The 17,689-nt window shown below is 42.1% G+C and overlaps 2 protein-coding genes across 2 annotated transcripts; both read right to left on the reverse strand.

The window, feature by feature from the left end:
* Positions 1-1,789: 1,789 nt before the first annotated feature.
* LOC131283429 (fibrillin-2-like) lies at positions 1,790-5,946 on the reverse strand. Its single transcript, XM_058312770.1, has 5 exons — positions 5,855-5,946; positions 5,577-5,765; positions 4,238-5,109; positions 2,226-3,678; positions 1,790-2,147 (listed from the first exon to the last, which is right to left on the reverse strand). Exons 1-5 carry the CDS (start codon positions 5,944-5,946, stop codon positions 1,790-1,792), a joined length of 2,964 nt encoding a protein of 987 aa, XP_058168753.1.
* Positions 5,947-8,825: 2,879 nt separating this feature from the next.
* Positions 8,826-10,397, reverse strand: LOC131283445 (epidermal growth factor-like protein). Its single transcript, XM_058312771.1, has 4 exons — positions 10,038-10,397; positions 9,462-9,955; positions 9,197-9,379; positions 8,826-9,115 (listed from the first exon to the last, which is right to left on the reverse strand). The coding sequence occupies exons 1-4, from the start codon at positions 10,395-10,397 to the stop codon at positions 8,968-8,970; spliced, it is 1,185 nt and encodes a 394-aa protein (XP_058168754.1). The 3' UTR covers positions 8,826-8,967.
* Positions 10,398-17,689: the final 7,292 nt, after the last annotated feature.

Here is a 17,689-nt window from a genome sequence, read left to right on the forward strand (position 1 = left end):
GCTGACTAGTGTTGGGTTTTACACATTACTCAAAAAATAAAAAAAAAACAAATTCATCTCAATGGCTCACATCCTCGGAAATTCCGTGTGATAATGTAAATTAGTATCGTGCGGTTGTTTTTTCCCACAATATTTATGTTCCCGTAGAACACATAGTTCTTGTTGTTGCTTTACGTGTTTTCATGCAAAACATTGTAAAATCTAATGTTATTTCGTTCATAACATCATCAAGAGTTGCATTTCCTTTTTTTACATTTCTATGTTGCAGTGCAGTCCATATTGTACGCATTTCCTTTGTGCTCAGTACAAATTTGAAAGGTGTAATATTGTTAGACAGTTCGTGTCCACCCAATGAAGATAAGGTATCAGCAATCGACCGTGTAGGCACACATAAACTGAATATCATGCCAAAAAAAAAAAATTTGTCGGTTATGGCTTAAGATCGCTTGATAGATCGTTCAATTTTTTTAGTTAACTGATGTATCATTACAATAACATTTACTGCATGCAATTATTTTGTGTTTTTATCGTATCTCCAGAGGAATCAACGCCATTTATTTGAATGGAAACATTCTAATAGATATGGCACTATCAACTTAAGATGGGCGCAGATAAAATGAACCTCACCTAAGTAGCAAGCTGTTTAGTAAAAATATCATAGATGTCGCATTTGGACGTTGGTCAGAAGTATCCCCAAAATACGATAAGAACGGTTCATGAGAATATTTTAAAAATTTGGGTAAATTATATTCTGCACTACTTTCCTTTTGAGATAACGGATATCAAAACAAGTCTTTGCTATTCTTAGAAACGAAATATTGATAGGATGTGAGCCATACGTGTAAGATTCGGGAGTTTCTGTTAATAGCGACATCCTGAACTGGTTTGCTATGAGTGAATATATCTACGAATTCGGGTCTAATGTTAAATAAGTTGTTTTTTATTTTGTTTACCTCATCCTCATTTTCTGGGGCATTCATCTCTTAAAATAAATTAACGATTAGATCAATGGTTAAACAAACCTACTTCAAATTGTTTTAGTTTTGTGTTGACCTGTTTTCTGGTAACCTTCAATAACGAATTTTAAAAAGTTATCAATTTTCCGAGTTCTTTAAGATGAATTTTAACCGTTGAGTTTTGGTTGTTGTTGATTTGTTAAATATTGTACTGAATAAGAATTTCTTGAGATCGGAACAATAAAGATTAAAAGGAAAGTTTTATCACTTCGTTGTTTTCCTGGAAAGCAAGATGTTAGGTGAAGAACAAAACAAAACTAAGAACAAGGGAATGATTGGGATTTGTGCAGGAAGGAGCCATTTTTATTCTTCTATGATCAATAAGACATGCCTAGATACATGTTCCTTTAAATTCCAGAAACTAGTTTTTATTGAGCTTTTAGATTCGTTACAATGCTTTCAATATGAGTATCATCGTTTTTTCTGCTTCTGGAACAAGCACATTTCGTTTCTAAGGGCTAATCGTTACGGCTCGTTGGTTGTAGGCGTCGGAGCTGGTCTGTCGTCGCTCCCTAGGAAGCAACAGCGTTCAAATCTATTTACAGAGAGCCATCAAGGAAAAACTGGACTGTGTCACACTCATGTAGACCGTTTGCCGTTTTTCCTTCTTCCATTTCCAGGTGTGGCAAAAATCAAGCAAACCACCAACAACGGACGAGCCGAATATGGAGAGCGAATGAGGTGAATGAGTTTGGGTTCGGTGCTGTTGTCACGTGTTACATTTCGTTCCGAATGAAAAGCGTGTTTCGTTCCGTTGCGTTGGCCCGCTCGCTTCAAATGGTTTCAATTTCGAGATTCAATTTGGTCAGCTCGTCGGTTTGGGAGTGCGGGTTCGGCATGAAGTAGACACAGTTTTCCTTGCTCTCTGTAGGGAAGAGAACGACCAGATTGTAATCGTTATAATCGGTGGTACGGTCATCGGGGGCACGTTTGCCGAATGCTTTGCCGCCGGCGCGTTTCCGGTCCGCCGTCCGTCGCCGCGCTACGTTACCGAGCTTGCCTACGTGGTAGTTCTTCTGGCGGTTGCGCACGATCAGTTTCCCGATGAGGATGGCCGCGATCAGCGCGGCAGCCGCAATCACCGGTATGAAGTAGTGGATGTAGGATATTTTGAAGTAATCGTTGTTCGCGCTGGGGAGAGAGAGAAAGAGATCCGTCCGACGACGTTCTTTAACGGCTCGAGCGTTGGTTGGTGCCGTTTCTACATACCTTTGTTCATAAGACTGGACGATCACTTTGGGTTCTAGGTGGCAAACAGTAGGATCCTCCTCATCTGGAACATATCCATTCAGACAAACGCACTCATTCGGACCCACGCATTCTCCTTTGGTGCATCCCGTAGGCCCGCAGACCGGTTTGCATTGGTTGTCCAGGGACATCTCGTAGCCCTCGTTACAGCGGCACACATTCGGTTCCACACATACGCCATTCCCGCAATCGACTGTGCAAACAGGACTACAGACAAACTTCTCCGTCAGCACGTATTGCTTGAAACACTCACAAGTATTGTTTCCAATGCAGCGACCAGCCTCGCAAGGCTTCTCACAGAATGGCTCGCATCGAAGCACATTGCCTTGTTCGTGGTAGAAACCCTCCACACACTTGCAGACACCCTCCGCGCACACACCGTTGCGGCATTCTCGCAAACACTCAGCCTGTCTCACTCGGGCAGCCTTTTCCTCCGGAGTTTCTTCTCTCTTGCAGGAGTTTTTGTCCTCCCCGGGAATGTGGCCAGGATGGCAGGCACACTGGTCCGGTCCAACGCACGCTCCGTTGCTACACGGCGGGTAACAAATCGGTTCGCAAAGATGGTCGTCCGTCACGCTGAGACTGTAGCCTTCCGCGCAGTGACAACGATCGTTTCCGGCACAAGTTCCGTTCACGCATGGCCTATTGCAGACCGCGAGGCACACGAAAGGATCCTCCGGTGAAGCGCGATAGCCGATCATACAGTGACAGATGCCATCACCGCAGGCTCCATTCTGACAGCGCGACTCGCACAACTCGTTCGCTTCCCTTGCGAGGTCCTCCTTCGATCGGCACACACTGTTGCTTCCTTCGACGAACTCGAACCCTGTGAGGCACTCGCAGCGATCGGGTTTGACACAGGTCCCGTTCTGACACGGTTCCTTGCAGCTCGCAACGCAGGTACACGGGTTGCCTTCCGGCTGGCCGTAACCCGTGAAACACACGCACTGTCCTCCGCTACACATCCCGTTCATACAGTTCTGCTTGCACTTCGCCACACGCTCCTTTAGCTGGCGTTTCCGGGCGATCTCTTCCGACGACTCGCAGCGAGTCTGGTTGGCGTCGACAAACTCGTACCCATCGTCACACTGGCACACGTTGGGGCGCACGCACCGACCATTGACGCAGCCGGTACCGGCATAGTCGTAGTCCTCACCGCAAATCGGCTCGCAGAGCGAGCTGTTGTCGGAGGACAGGCGGTATCCATCGTGGCACAGGCATTCGCCCGCGTTGCAGTCACCGTTGGTGCAACCGAACTGGCACGTTTTCTCGCAATGGCCGTCGGTGGGACTTTTCACGTAGCCCGAATCGCAGTAGCATTCCGCACCATGGCACTGACCATTGCTGCATCGTTTACGACACACTTCCACCGGGTGGAGGCATTTCGAACGCACGTCTTCATCTTGCACGTACCCTACAAGGGGACGAAGTACCGGAAAACATATTAGAATTATATTTCAGATATGATCTTAGTTCCACGGACGAATATTGGTTCGCTTAGAGAGTTTAACATTACGTTATAAAAGTGATTCATAAAACTTGAAACTCAATCGCAAAACTCAACTACATCAAATACGGAAAAAATGAGTATTGCAAATTATTATTCATGCCATATGCTAAAAATAAAATGTAAAGATAAAAACTTCCGTTATTGAAACGGTATCAAACACATCTACCCAAAAATTGCAAAGCAAAACAAAACCACGTTTGATACGTAGAAGCAAAATGAATCATTAGTAATTAATAGGAAGTCACAAAAATTGCTAACTGCAAGCGATAAAAATGTTGTGACGAAGTATTTTATCTCAGTTTCTTCCTACTGACTGCACTTTGACACAATTTTCGGCGAAAGATGATTCATTTCTATTTTGGTACTTTTTCGGTACTTTGCTTCAACAGTGTACTGTTTGTTTTTTGATAAAACAGTTCTCAATGCACTCCTCACATCCTTAAGGAACGATTCATATCCTCACCTTCGTTGCACTGGCACGTCTGTGGAGCGACACACTTTCCATTGATGCACTCCTCATCGCAAACCGGCAGACAGTCGAACAGCGCGTTGATGTCGGTGTAGTTGTACCCGGGCAGGCAAGTGCATGCGTTCGGTCCGGTGCAAACGGCATTCTTGCACTCCGTTTCACAGATCGGCTCGCAGTCTCCCTCGATCAGCCGGTATCCACGATCACACTCACAAACGTTCGGAGCGACGCACTGCCCGAGCGAACACTTCTCACACAGCGGTATACACTCGTCGCCGATTTTCCCGTACTGCGCGTGGCAAATGCACTTTCCCGGTGCAACACAATCTCCGTGCACGCACCCTCCGGAGCACACCGGTTGACAGACGAACGGGGAGGTTGAATTTTCCGTCGAAAACCCAGCCAAACACTCGCAACGGTCGGGTGCAACGCAGGTTCCATTTCGACACGGCTCGGAACAGATCGGAACACAGGTCACGTTGCCCGCATCCTCGCTATCTCGTTCCTCGTATCCTTCCTGGCAGCGAGGAGGCGGCGGTTTCGGTGAGGTCACCGGAACACACTCATCCGTCGAACCGTCGTTGGTGAAGCCTTCCGCACACAGACACTCGTCCGGAGCAATACACTGGCCGTTGAGGCAGCCTCCCTTGCAGACGGGCCGGCAGGATCGTGCCTCACCGAATCCCTGGAACTCGTACCCATCGTGGCATTGGCATACGTTAGGGTCGGAACAGAATCCGTTGGCGCAGTTGTTGCACTCGGGCACGCATGCCCCGTTCTCGGCCTTGGTGTACCCGTAGTGACACTGGCAGAAGCCCGGTCTTGTGCAGATACCGTTATCGCAGTCTTCGCAGTGCGGAATACATCTGAACCGGGGCAAAAGAATGAGCAAAATGTGATAAGAATGACACAACGAACAACGAGAAAATCGGAAGAAACATTGCGTAAAACGCATCCTCGAAGTGAGAACTGTTATCAATACCTTCACTTCAACCGTACTGACGATTCCATTTCCGCTATGAAAAACGATTAAAGAGTGCAGCACTAATTTTATTGCATAAAGCATGTCTGTAAGGTCAAGGGATTATCATTCCAAGAAATATAACTCGTACAGAAGCTCCTTACCAATTGATTTAAAAATAAATCATCTCCCACGTGCGTGAACACAAGTTTCTTGGGATGATTTGTTTTTAAACAATAATAGTAACAAATTATTGATCCAAAAAAATAGTCTGGTGCTGGTATCACTTCAATTAATTGTGTTCTTAAACTAATCAGAATCTTTATATTTTTCTCGTCCCTCTAATTTAGTGTGAGACATCATCCTTCTTACCTGTAGTCCGATAGTTTCGTAAAACCAGGTTTACAGGTGCAATATTCCGGTGCTGTACAGATGGCGTTCTCACACGCTTGAGAGCATATGGGTATGCATTTTCTATCCCGCTGTCGTTTGTAACCACTGCAGCATGGCGTTTCTATGATCGGTTTTCGTTTACCATTCTTCATTTCTATTCGTATTGTGCTATAGGTGGAGAGAAATGCGTTTATTTCAAGAAGATTTTGCACTAGTTAAAAAAATACCAGATAGTTTTGCACTATGTTAACACTTACGCAGTCGTGTTGGAGCACGTAGCAGCAAACACTGTGGTGGAGAGTGCCATCACCAACAGGAAACCCGTCACTGTAAACCTTAATCCGATCATGGTAGCAGCTCCTGTACGGAGGATCGTACACTACGACTTCTTCTATCACTTAGACGATCCTCACGTCAATCACTCTTGACACTCTCACTCTCGACTTTGATTCGAAGCAGGCTGAAGAGACGTCCAGCGTTGTCCCTGCTCGGAAGCGTACTGACGCTCAACAGCGACCCGCACGATCAATATCGTGCCCGTGCCTGGCTTCTTGTGCAGTTCTGGCTTTCTTCCGCCCGCCGCTTGGTGACGCTTCCTTTGTCGTAGGAATTCTTAACGCCGTCGATCGATACCACACACTTGATCGAAATTCCGGTGGCCTCGCTGTGACGAGATTGCCTCAGTCTATCGAAGGGAAATGGTCGTTGCCGAATGATTTATTCCGTTCCTCCGCAAAGGTTCTCTGCGGAGAATGTGCGAGAAAAGCGGCTCGGACGTCGGAGCGATCGCACAAGACTTATCAGAATGCTGATGGCGTTTCCGCGCCTTCGCTGACTTGTACTGGGCTGCGTTACGTCTTCTAACCTCTTACACACACAATATTACACACAAAAAATCTCCTTCCTTCGCACACTTCACCGTCGAGTTTACATCCCTACGGCATTAACGTCCGCCGTATGGTTTATAAGTGCGTTTTGCATAACAAAAAAACACAACAAACGAAGAATGAAATACAGACTTCCCTTCGCTGCAATTGAAATGCATCACACGCGCTAGGCAGCAGAACATGCGCTCCCTTTTTCTCCCCACTTGGCGAGTCAGGCAGCGCCACTACCATCAAAGGGACAACAATCGAACGCTTCTGGGCCGATGTGAGCTGGCTGGACTTAATGGGTGTTCTAATGGGCCGCCGAATGGGTTTCTGGATATGGAAAATGGGTAGACCAAAACCAAACGCATCAGAAATCCCGTAACGAACGAGTATAGGGCGCCTATGGGAAGTTCATGTGGCAAAGCAAGCAACGGTTTGTGAAGGGTTAAGGGCGCGATTCATCAGCAGCAGCTATTTGTGTCACACCGCATGCTTGTGGTTGTGGCTTGGTGTTTTGCCCCTGTCGACACCGATAAGAAACCATCCACTTCCCGAGGGCTAATTTATTTGTTTCAATTAAACACTTGGCTTTATGAATAATTAATCCACCCCAAGGAGCATATGTCGGTCTTTGATTATTGATTGTTGGGGAATGAAAAATGAGAAAAAATAAACAGTGTACAAACAAATGGACTGTGATTGCAACATAATCAAGAACCGGACGGCAGGCCTTAAGTCGGGCATCTGGAATACATAGCAAATGTTTTCAGCAAAAAACATGAAGGCTACATATGGTTCATGTTCACATACAGAATTTTTCAATGAAACATGTAAATTTTCCACAGAATATAACAGAGTATTCTACCTCAGACTTGGTGACTTGATTAACCCCGTAATACGATTCGAAACAACAGAGCAAGATTAGTTTATTTTCCTAGGAAGATCCTTTGAAAAATTTAGAAAATTGTTAAATCTATGTACGATTGTTTTATCATTTTTCTATATTCATTACATAATTTCAAATATGAAGAGCTCTTCAAAGTAGCAAAATCGTAAGTGATATATAAACTCATAAACAAATAAACAATTTTATTTTTTTAAAGCGTAAATTAACTAACAAAGCTAATTAACTAATTAACTAATTTGTTTTATGTGGGAAAACACCCACTAGGCGATGTTCTCTCCTTGCGAAGGTCACAAGGTCTCTCTCCGAAGAGAGTTGCTATGAGCGTAAGATGGTATATTGCAAATCGGTGGTGAGCCGTTTTGAATACCGGAGGGTGACTAAAGTAATTATTGTGCAAATATTTTCATCCGTTTCGCATTCAACATATTGAACAAACAAAAAAACGATATTGAACAAACAAAACGAAACAACTGCAAGACATGCGTTGCAAAAATATGATAAGAAATGGTAACGAAAACAAGTTTTTATTAAAGTTTAGTCCGTCCAAACTATTTATGTAGCTTATGATAAATATTATCAGAGAAGTCATGGCAATACGCAGAAACGCAAACTTCTCAGAAAATGTGTCATACGCGCAGATTTGGGGTTCTTCAGATGATTGTGGTTTCCAAAATGTTCTGCTAAAGAAACACGTTGCGCTTTAGGAACACTTGTTGAACAAGATACTGAAACCATAGAGATATTCTTTTGCAAAATAGTTGTGGTGTGCAGCTAGAAAATTCTTTGTTTTAATCTGCTGTCTATTCCGAAAATTTCAAATGAATACATAAATCAATCACTGAAAAGATCAATCAAAGAGTCGATTGATATCGTCTTCAACATTAAAGCAGCTAAATTGCTAGGTTTTCATTGTATTTTGCAAATATATCAAAAAGAAAACACACGTTAGTTTTCTAAACAAACAGTGGACTTTGTTTCAAATCTAAACTGTTTTCTTCAATTAAATTATGGGCTGCTCCACTCGTTTCCACAAAACTATAAGTGCGTAAATTTTTTTTCCACTAACATGGGAACTAAGGGAAACGCAGTTGAAAATGTTTTAAAAATGAAACTTGATGTTAAAAATATACGAAAAAGAATAACAAGTTTCCGTTGTAATGCATGACGCTACGGAACGTTTGCTATATTTACACTAAGAAATAGAACACAATTCTACTAAACAACAAAAACTGATTCCTGAAAAATCGGAATAGATAACGAGGGTAAAACGGTATAAAAATTTACGTTTGAACATGAAGATAAAATACTGGAGTGGAATGCATATTTATGGATATTTTAATTCGGAAGAGTACAATGTAGAACAATATTTATTATATGTATTTTTATACTTTGATTCGTTTTCGTGTGTCAAAAGATTATTTCAACTCAGTTGTTTCGCTGTTCGGCGACAAAGTGCATTTCACATGGCGATAATCGTTATCAAACAAAGTCGTTCTGGACCGCAAAGTTTCGCAAGGAGTGTATCATACTCGACGAATTTAAGCACGGTAGATGGTTGCGTTATGGTCGTGCTGTTATCGGGATTCCCTGCCTACGACTTCGTTGCGGTATCGTAGCGCTTCACACAGGCCTGACTTCCTTTTAGCGAACGGTCCTTCACGTATCCTGCGTTACAGAGGCACATGTTCGGACCGGAGCAAACTCCGTTGGGACATCCGTTGGCACAGTGTGGGATGCAGCTGGATGGAGATAAAAGAAGATGATAAGAAAGTGTCAGTGATTGGCTCATCCACATATTCTGCACACTCGAATACACTCACTGGAAAGGGTTTACTTCGTCCAGGGTGTATCCCCGTTTGCAGCTGCAAACGTTCGGTCCAGTGCACTCCCCATTTAGGCACGGCTGATCGCAGGACGCCGTACATTGGCCATCGGTGGACATCTTGTAGCCCGGCTTACAGGTGCACGTTTCCGGTGCGGTGCATACACCATGGAAACAACCACTGGAAGAGAGATTACATGAAGAATGCTTTCAGTTGGTGGGATAATGTAAACAGCAGATGGGTTATTTGTTATCTTACTTACTTAGAACAAACGGGTTCACAGCCTGTGTCTGTCTGCTCGTATCCAGCGTTGCACGTGCAGACATTAGGCGCTACGCATGTTCCACCCAGGCAACCTCGCTCGCACTTTGGAGCGCATTTAAGCTGTGGATCAAAACCGTATCCATGATTACACTCACAACGCTCCACGTCGACGCAGCGACCCTCTCCGCAGCCTCCGGTGCACTTCGGTACGCACAGCTTCCCGCCAGGTTGCTCCAGCTCGTATCCCTCGTTGCAACGGCATACTCCCGTTCCCGGTTCGCATACTCCATGATCGCATCCGATCGGACATGTCGGTACACATTGGCCTCGCTGGTTCACCACAAAGTCCGGGTAACACTGGCAAGTTTCCGGCCCAACGCAGAGCCCGTTCTGGCAGGGTTCCACGCACACCGGTTCGCACTTGCGGAAGTTGTGCACATTACGCTCGTATCCGGGACAACACACCTGCACGCGGCTCAGCGATGGATTGGACTGGGAAAGGAGCAATGGAGTGAAAGTCATTTAATTCATCAAATAACGTTCTGTTCTGGCTCTCCACCGCAAAGGGACTTACGCCATTCCCAAGTGGGACGTCCCCACGATGATTATCCTTCAGTAGTGAGACCGTCGGTATCTCCTCGAAGCACACTCCGCTCGGAATTTCACCCTTTGTTTTATTCATGAACCGATCGAATGCGCTGACGGAATCATTCGAGCGGTGCAGGCTCATCGAAGTCTGGTTCTGGCCGGGCCTCACTTCCATCGGTACAACACTTCCATTGAGTGCCGGATCGCTTGGACCGTGGGAACCTTTAACACCACCGACACTACCGCCACCTTTGCGCCACGTTTTCACACCTTCCTGGCCGAGGGCGAGCCCAAACTGGCACGTCAGGGCTACCGCCACCAGCAGACACCACTTGAAACTTTCCATTCGAAAAAGCAGAACGGCCGTACTATGCAAAAGAACTTCGACCGCGCGCTAAGACGGTTCCGGGAGGATTAATTCACTGCCCCTGTCCGACGCTTTATCAACTTTGCTTAGAACGCAGATAGAGGGAGTGCTTGGCCGGCAGCTGTCCGACGGTCAAGTGTTTACAACAAGATGACGCTATCCGACGAGCTGCGATCGTGCTACCAATGTTGGCTATGTGTGGTAGTTGTCGCTTTTGTGCCGTAGGCGAAGTATTCAGGCAATGATGTAATTGTCGCTTCGGAACTCTGTGGCCACATTCTGTACAGATTAAAAAGTACGCCTAAGAACGACACAAATGGTCACACGTACATGAACGGATCAGCAGGTTACTTCCACGTAGAAGAAACATCAGTAGATCATCAAGAGGGAAATTCCATACGCAGGCAAAACCAGTTGATTGATGGATAAATATATTGTATAAAAAAACTTGCCAATCTAATGAAACCTGCAGTTGTACCGTGGTTGTGGAGGGTTATTCCTACGACAATGAGGATTGGGTGAAAACATTTGTTTGAAATATATTTTAACTTCATTTATTTTAAATTTTCAGAAGTCAAAAGTATGCTATAAAAACAAGCTACGCACGAACTGGCCCAGTAAACAATTTTCAACCAAATGACTAACTTCGTATGACGGGTACTGATTTGTAACTGCATATCATTTCTGGTTATTCACATGTACTCGCAAACCTAAATAACTTATTACTAAAATACACTTCATCGCTGAGAATGTTAGAAAAATATCTGTTTGTTGTCCGTAGATCGTCCTAGCGTTTATAAATCGGGTGAAGTTCTTCATAGATATCATCTGCGCTGTAATTGCTCACTCTATTGTTATTTGATGGGACATCGTATGGGCCTGTGAACATGGATAGAAATCCTAGAAAGTTTGTGAAAGAAATCGAGATATGTAGTACTTACTCTCAAAAAGTTCACCGTATAGCACTGGATTCGTTGGAGGGACTGGTAATGGGTCAAATGATTTGCGTTCCACAGCTAACGTGTGTCCTTAAAACACAGTAGAGAGATTATTGTAAGCTATTGATCAGAACAAAACCATGCAGTACATACTCTCAACAACTTCATAGTGTTCCTCTTTAATTGCTGAAGGGCCAGCCAATAGGTCTAGTGATTTTCGTCGGGCGAACGAAACTGGTCTTGGGATTTCGATGGACGTAGATGTCGCTGGCTCGGTGGGAGCATTCATGTTTATCGGTTGAACAGATGCACTTCGTTTCCAATTCCAGTAGAACATACATAAAATCACTAAAAGCAGCAGTGCTATTACGACTCCCATGCAGCAGATAATAATTAAAGTCAGCTTATCAAGCATCTTCAAGAAATCCGAAAAGTACAGCACCTTCAAACAACAATACTTTCTTAACAACTATCGAGGCTTTTGATTGAGTATATTAGAACTGCTTGAATCACTCTTTTCCACCGTCTGAGTTTGTATGTTTTAAAAGGCCCGGGGGATAAACAAACCCTTTGTTTCAGTTTGCTAGAACACTTTTGACTATTTCGTTTCATTGGGGGGAACTAGTAAGAACCTTTGACTTCAGTACGGAGTTTCTTATCGCTTCGGTAACTTCGAAGTGATATTGGACCATAAGACTTTTTGTGCAATGAATCACCGTGAAAGTATTTGAATGTTTTCTGGACGAATGCATGAATTTATAATGATAATTAAATTTATTTGGTTATAGAGTTTACATTGAATCATTGTCACCTAGTCCGTCAGCACTAATCGTTTGATATTGTTGTATACACTTATGCGCAAATTTTGTTACAATTTGTACATTCTGAAAGTACTGTTATCTGGTTCGATTTCTTCATAGAGGAATTCATCTCTTTGAACAGTCTCGGTGGCGTTAGTAGAAGGTACCGCATTAACATCTGGAAAATAATAAAACATACTTTTGATAAATTCCGGCAAATTTAATGAGCACATCAGTCATTATGATGATTTCAATGATTAATATGAAACAGATCCTCTTAAGCTTGTATACCAAAACTAGATGTCTGGAGCGCTTACTTGGTTCAGCATAAACAATTTCCTTCGGTGGTGCTGATGCGCCTGGCACTGATTCAATCGATTCTTCTTGCTCACACGACCTGTTTTCTAATAAAATAGTGAACACGTTTTTGGTTTGTTTAAAAAAAGGGTTTGTGAAACTCACCTTTGCTAAATTCGAAACCTTGTTCCGGGGACACTGGAAGATTCCGCCTGCACTGAGCAGGTATGGTGGAAGAACCTTTAAGCGCAGATTCTAATAAAACCCTTCCTTTTCCTAGCAAGTACGTCATATACGCAACGACGATCAACAACAACAGTATTAAACCCAGCAGAAAATACACAAAGAAATCTGTCTCAGCCATTGTTCACTTCGTCTCGTTGATCGATCAAAATATCGTTGAGAGTCTTGGATGAATAGTGTTTATTGAACTGTGGCTAATAAAATGCGTGTTGGACTCAACTAGTAGAAATTTACTGGCTTTCTTATCATTCTCCACACTCATACATAATCAAGTAAACAATGTATGCTACTGCAAGCCAGTCAGGTTGTTACACATCGATTGAGTATTAGTCGCACCGATTGCAAGGGCTGTGACACTTTTCATCGTTTTTAGCATGTCATTAAGTACGTACAGATCCGGAATTCCATCACTAGTTGCCCACTAACAGCAGCATAATTTAAAAAAAAAACCTGTCGCGCGAACTTATAATAAATATAGAAACTTGTTTCTGGAAAAGGTCTGATAACGCTTAGTTCATTCACAAACAGAGGGCGCTGTGAGTAGCAGCTGAGCGACTATTCCGGAAATGTACACGAGCGTAAATCACCCACAATATGGCATTTGTCACAATTTCATACTTCAGATTAAGTGTTTTTACAAAAAATATTTTCAGTTTTGGCTTAACTTTAATTCCCAACTGTTTTCGTAAGTTCTAATTCGGGAGCCGTAAAAGAATATTGCTTGACCGAAACACTTTATCTGTAATTTGGAAGACAATTTGTGAAGTGCAGAGTGTTGCCATATTCAACCTGCCAAGACACGAATTAAATGAACTAGTGCTAATCATGTTACTATAACTTTTGTTATAATTTCACCAAACTACCGTTAAGGGCGGAAAAAGTATTACTTCCGTTTTGTATAAAAGCTCAGAATTAACTAATTGTTTGATGAATTTCATAATTCATCTCGCCCCGAGCTTAAGGGGGCCCCATGATGAAAACCCCAGATCGGAAAAGTAACTACCGATTTTATTTATTCTCGAAGTGGTATACATACTTTGATCAAAGTAACTACACATGTATTTTGATATTGCATTGTTAATTAAATAATTTTCACCTAAAAGCCGGTCAGATTAAGTTTTCATGAATCTTCTTTCTCATCAAATAATGTCCGTTTGAATTAAAATGCTCTCAATTTACGGTCCACCAGCAAAAGTCTGCATTGTTACCCGTTTAAATTGTTTGCATCTTCGCTGTTAAAATTGATAAAAAAAAATTGATAATTTGAGACCGATTTAAAAAACCCTATTGCGATTTAGCACACATAAAAAACATCTGTATGAACATCTGTGCTGAAAATATGTATAAAGGATTGCAAGCTGTGGTAAAAAATAAGTCCAATTTTGGCCATAGGTATAGAAAAATTTAGAGCAACGGAAATGTCTGGAGGGCCCCGTTTAACCAACCGCTTGGGGCTCCGAACGGATTGATCCGCTTCTGGTTACAGAACTTCATTTCACATAAGTGGTTGAATTTCGAAGACATCATCGCTGTTAACGGTCATTCTGGTGTTGCTAGAAGGTACCGCATCCTTATATAGAAAAAAGGAGAACATAATATCAATCATCATCATAAGATTTGGAAAACTGTCGAACATGTATAGCACTTGCATTGTGAAACTATTATTTGAATAAGCATTGTCATAATACTTCAAAAATCAAAACATAAGATCTATGATTCATTCCACTGTTGTGTGATAGTGTTTCCCCACGTGATCGTTTTGATAATAAAAGAAGTAATTGTGAAGTAAATTCCGACATTCCGACAATTTTCATCGAATGAGTGAGTTCAAAAAATGTCTATTAATTTAAGTACAAATCATAATTTTTTTCCCTAAAAATCATAGCTTATGTAGCTTTCTTTGTTGATCTTTCAAAGTAAATCGATCAGTATTAAAGTGCAAAAATGTACACTACTTTAGTTAAGCTTTGTGTTCACTATTCATGAATGTTTTCATCAGTTTCTCATTTTTGTGTATTCGTACTTTTTGTAGGGTGTATCTCTTCGTAGATATCATCGCTATCAGTTTGTTGTATTTCTTCATAGACATCGTCGCTTTCAACTGTCAGTTTGGTGTTGTTAGACAGTACATCATACTGATCTTGAAAATAGAGTAAAAACCAAAGTAAAATTTTATAATATTAATTCTCATAACAGGCCAAGCTTTGATTGCAATGGCTTTTGCTCAGAAAATATTGTAAAAATAATAAAAGGTATTTCTCTTACCAGCCGGAAATGCAAAATTTAGATCTGGAGGTACAAATGCTGCCGAACGTTGCAAAGTATCTGAGTTCCGCGCCGGATTGTTGGTGGAAGGCTTGCCCGACCGTTTTAACGAGAAACCTAGAATGTCTGGCATGTATAGAAATACTTTGGAACTAAATCATAGTTCGCTTCATCTAAAGGGTCTATGATAAATAATGGCAAATGATTGGCCTATGGTTGGTCGATTGAAATCGAGCTAACTATCTAACTTACTTTCATATCACATTTCTGGACTGTATTTTTCATATTGCTACAATCTTAATAAAATCATTACCTTCTACTGTATGGCCCTGCCCAGGGCTCGGAGGTACGGCTGGGGAAGCGTTTTGCATCTGTTTAAAAAATGTATTTCTTTGTCTTAGTAGATACGCGAAGTACAGAAGCAAGCCTAGTAACGCCATCAACAAGTATAATAAATGCTTAAATACTGTGGTGGAAAAAGCGCTGAGCAAAGGGTTGAATTATTAATCTGGAGTACCGAACAAGAAACTGCCTTCCGAAAGAGTGGCTAACGACTGATGAAAGTGAAACGTAATTCCGAACTGACTTACAATCAGTTGAATTTGTACCAAATTCTATGTTACTTTCTTATCATGCTTCGTTAGTGTGGTGTACTTCGGTTTCAGTGAAGTAGATCAGAAAAAATTCAACTGATTTCATGAAACGTATCTTTAGAAGATTGAAACGCAATTTGCTTTCTTCCATCCTGTCTTGTTCCAGCTTAACTACTCAGTTTATGGTATCAAAAGAAAACACGAAAAATTATCGTACAATATACTGGCACGAACAGAGTTCAAGCGGAATTATATTACATTTCTACAACATATGATTGCATACCAAAAAATCCTACAACTACGGTCTATTTGGCCACCATCGGTTTGGAGTAATTTGCATAAGTCTCATCCGTATCTTCCGTCTTATCCGTTGTGCTGGACACCTCCGATACAGATGGTACTGAGTTTCATCGTAGATGTGCTCCACACAGTATTTTCTCGGTGGAGTTTTACTGTTTGAGGTAAAGTTGTAGTTGCAAAAGCTCTTGCAGACATGAGCAAAGCCTGCCAAGGTAATACCAGCTTGACAACCTCAGTTTTTCTGCCAAAATAGCTTGCCTTGGCATTGCTCATGTGTGAAGTATCACCTTAAATTGTTGATAAGTTGTTGACGATAACATAGTTTTAAATTTTATTCTATACTCATTTTTTCATTAAAAATGAACAGCACCAGTTGTGTTTGAATGCGAATGGTTGTTTACGCTTGGTAGACTTGTTTGTTTACCTTTTCTTTACTATGTAATATTGAATGTCAAATATTGGCGAAGTTGCAACCAACATTTTTAGGTTGAACAAGATTTAGAATTTGCATATTGGCAGTGAAAGTTGGCGCCAACATTGCTCATGTCTGCAAGGGCTTTAAGGGAAGGTTTTCTTTCCACGATGTATAAAACTGTTGTTCACCGACACGTCGTAGTGCTCTGGCAGGAGTTCAAAACATGTTGATCGGTTTTGCATAGGAAAGATGAACTCCCTATCCTACTCACCAATGTTTCCATTTCGCAGATGCTTTGGTTGCACCCTGGTGTAGGTAACTTGCGGCACCTCATTCAGCGGATCGGACGATCGGTTTGAGTCGTTCCCGGGCTGGACACTTCCATCGACGATCTTCACCAGAGGAGCGGTTGCAGTAGCTTTGGATAATGTATTCCGATTGAGGCGTTTCATGTAACAAACGAGCGCATTTATAAAACAGAAAATAAGTTTTGATAAATTTCTGAATATTGGACATCAAAATTCCTCAAGTTTTAATAACGACTTTGAAAACATATCCTTGTAAGGTTTTATACAAAAGCTAAATGCCTGGAGCGCTTACTTGGTTCAGCATAAACAATTTCCTTCGGAAGTGCTGATGTGCCTAGCACTGGATCAATCGATTCATCTTGTACACACGACCTTTCTGATAAAGTAGTAGACAGTGATAAACTAGTAAACTTTTTCTGATAAAGATAAGTTTGTGGTTTGTTTAAAAAAAGGGTTTGTGAAACTCACCTTTGCTAAATGTGATACATTGTTCCGGAGGCACTGGCAAATTTCGCATGCGCTTGGCAGATATGGTGGGAGAACCATTAAGCGCAGATTCTAATAAAACTCTTCCTTTTCCTAGCAAGTACGCCATATACGCAATGACGATCAACAACAACACTATTAAAGACAGCAGAAAGTACGCAAAGAATTCTCTCTCAGCCATTGTTCACCTCGTCTCGTTGATCGATCGAAATATCGTTGAGAGTCTTGAATGAGTCGTGTTTCGTGAAATGTGGCTAATAAACTGCGTGGTGGGCTAGCTAGTGACTTCTCAACTAGAAGAAATTTATTGGTTTTCTTATCATTCTCCAAAATTATTTATTTTTACTGCTGCATAATCAAGTTAAAAATATATCCCACTGAAAGCCAGTCAGGTTGTTACACATCGATTGAATATTAGTCACACCGATTGCAAGGGCTGTGACACTGCTCACCGTTTCTAGCACGCCATTAAGCATGTTCTGAGCCGAAATTCCATCACTAGTTGCCCACTAACTGCAGCACAATTTAATGCGCACATTCTTTTATTTCTATTTTAAGAATTCTTAGTTTCGAAGTCCCGGGATGAAATGAGGCAATAAACCCTACTTTTTTAAAGTTCACGTAAA

Source organism: Anopheles ziemanni, chromosome 2 (assembly GCF_943734765.1).
Source record: "Anopheles ziemanni chromosome 2, idAnoZiCoDA_A2_x.2, whole genome shotgun sequence".
NCBI lineage: Eukaryota > Metazoa > Arthropoda > Insecta > Diptera > Culicidae > Anopheles > Anopheles ziemanni.